Here is a 2500-nt window from a genome sequence, read left to right on the forward strand (position 1 = left end):
ACAGGTGAGGAGATTTTATTCAGTTGTGTTGTGTTGTCTTTATTATTGCTTATTCATCTAAACTAGTCTTTAATGTTTATAAGGTGTCCTTTGGATTCAGCTATAGATGATATGATATGTTTTGTTAAGATCCCATTCAGATTTATATATATATATATATATATAATATATATATATATATATATATATATATATATATATATATATATATATATATAATATATATATATATATATATATATATACATATATATATATATATATATATATATTATATATATATATATATATATATATATATATATATATATATATATACATATATATATATATATATATATATATATATATATATATATATATATGTAATCTCTGCATTATGAAATCCTCAGACCCAAAAGTGTACAGACATTTCCTTATTACATACCATACTTATTTGCTCTTTTGAACCTCTCATGTAGTTTAATTTTTTTCAATGCTCAATTTGCTTAGATAGACATTGCTTTATTAATGATATATCTGAGTATTGTTAATGAAGAATTTATTTTTCAGGATACCCTGATTATCCACAACATAACAGTAGACTTCCAGCCAGCAGATGGAGTACTTTATGCTACAAGATCTCTCTTATATTCTGGTTGCATGACCATAGCGTCATCTCTGCTAGAACAAGTTCAGCGTGTTACAAGATCACTAAATCTTGACAGTCATGAATTAACATACTCACTTTGTAGTAATGGCATGTATTCAGTACAGTGGAAGGGATTTAGAGAGCATTTACTAAAAGCCTTACAATATATGTGTTGCAATCAGCTATGTACAGACGTTGCTGTTGTTGTAAATGGCTATATCATCAAAGCACATAAGCTGGTACTTGGTGCATCCAGTCCAGTGCTCAACAGTGCATTTCAAGAAGATCGTAGGATACGAATAATTCACCTGCCTGGAATAAAAGTAAAGATAGCACAGAGCCTTATCACATACATGTACTTTGGGAAAACTAGTGTTCAAAAGGATATGTTAGTGGAGTTTCACAAATTATGTGGAGTTTTCGAAGTAGAGAGTTTGCAGGAGTTAACAAAGAGGTTTGCAGAAAAGGTATCTGGCAATAGTGAGAAAGGGCCAGAGCCCCGTGTCACCATCCATGCTCGTGTGAGACCAGAAGCTAAGGACTTATGGGGACGACTACAGCAGTACTATACTGTAGGGAGAAATGCGGATCTTATGCTTATTGTGGAGAATAAAATCATGCTAGCTCACAAAACTCTGTGCAGTGCAATATGCCCTCCCATTCATGAGTTGTTGGTACAAGAATTCTCAAATGAACATGCTCTCGTCATGATAGCAAATATGAATCACTCATTATGGGAAGGGATACTGAATATCATGTACAGAGGTTCATGTACCATAGTCGGCACTGCTATAAGCACTGTTTTTTCTTATATTGATCTGTCGTTATTTGACATAGAAGTCAATGAGGTCCAACCACCACCAAAATGCCAGGAGGAGTATAAAAATCCAGGTTACCAAATCCCTTCTTTGATCAACCAAAGATTAAGTTTAGATGGGTCCTCCGTTGTGGATGACAAAGAACTGAATGTAAAGAAGAGGAGGAAATCAGCTTCACACTCTGAAAAGGCAATGGATGATATATTTGCCTCTAAGCAGAATGCAAATGGGAAGAGAGTTAGCAGGCTGAATGCAAGCTTTGAAGATCAGGATTCCGTAAGTAGTGAAAATGAGAGTGTGAATGATTTTTTATATTTTTTATTGATATTAAGTACTCAAATTGTTAGTTTGGAAATTATTTAACAGACAAAGAAGAATATTGCCATGCATTACAAGAAAAAAAAAAAAACATATAAAGTAATGTTTAGAAGTATTCATAATCTGTTTATAAGTATTTCTTTACGTTTCTGCCAGTTTGAAATTTGCTTTTGAAGTACTAATACTTATTTGATTTACAGATCCTCAAAATAGTTGAAGAAATGAAATCATTAGACAATGCAGCTAGCCAAAACAAATCAGTCAGTGACAAAGAAAAGCTCAAACTAGCTGAGGCAGAGCAAAGGACTGACAAGGAAAATGATTTATTTCTGCCATCACCACCCGTTAAGAGCATTAATCTTAAACAAAATGTTTTGCCTATGGATGATGAGATATCTCAGGAAGTAGTTTCAGAAGATAGAACTATTTCTAAATGCAGACAAGACAAGTAAGTTGCTTTTCTTTTTGCTTTTGAGGAACTGAGCTTATTATTATTAGTTATTTTCTTTTTTTTTATCTTTATTCTTAGAATGCCATTACATTAGATAGAAGCACCTAAATTTATATCTTTAATTTCTTTATAATTATTCATGTTACTGAATACAGTGTTCTTGGTCAATTAATCATCCTTTAATCTTAACAGATCCTACAGCTGTATGAAGTGTGATGCTACCTTCTCATCATTGTTAACGCTAACAGTTCATAGTCAAAGCAGTCATACTACAGAGGTTGC

The 2500-nt window shown here is 32.2% G+C and overlaps 1 protein-coding gene across 2 annotated transcripts in view; it reads left to right on the top strand.

Annotated features, from left to right (window-relative positions):
* The window catches only part of LOC122263562 (uncharacterized), a 12935-nt gene that overhangs the window by 2693 nt on the left and 7742 nt on the right, over positions 1-2500 (top strand). For both annotated transcript variants that reach the window (XM_043032034.2, XM_086530377.1), the window contains exons 2-5: positions 1-4; positions 553-1725; positions 1968-2215; positions 2411-2500. The exon at positions 1-4 is cut by the window's left edge and continues 253 nt beyond it; the exon at positions 2411-2500 is cut by the window's right edge and continues 77 nt beyond it. In XM_043032034.2, coding sequence (XP_042887968.2) covers positions 1-4; positions 553-1725; positions 1968-2215; positions 2411-2500 — 1515 coding nt within the window. The remainder of the gene's footprint in view (positions 5-552; positions 1726-1967; positions 2216-2410) is intronic.

This window comes from Penaeus japonicus, unplaced genomic scaffold (assembly GCF_977035675.1).
Source record: "Penaeus japonicus unplaced genomic scaffold, GWHDUDI00000001_assembly GWHDUDI00000033, whole genome shotgun sequence".
Taxonomy (NCBI): Eukaryota; Metazoa; Arthropoda; class Malacostraca; order Decapoda; family Penaeidae; genus Penaeus; species Penaeus japonicus.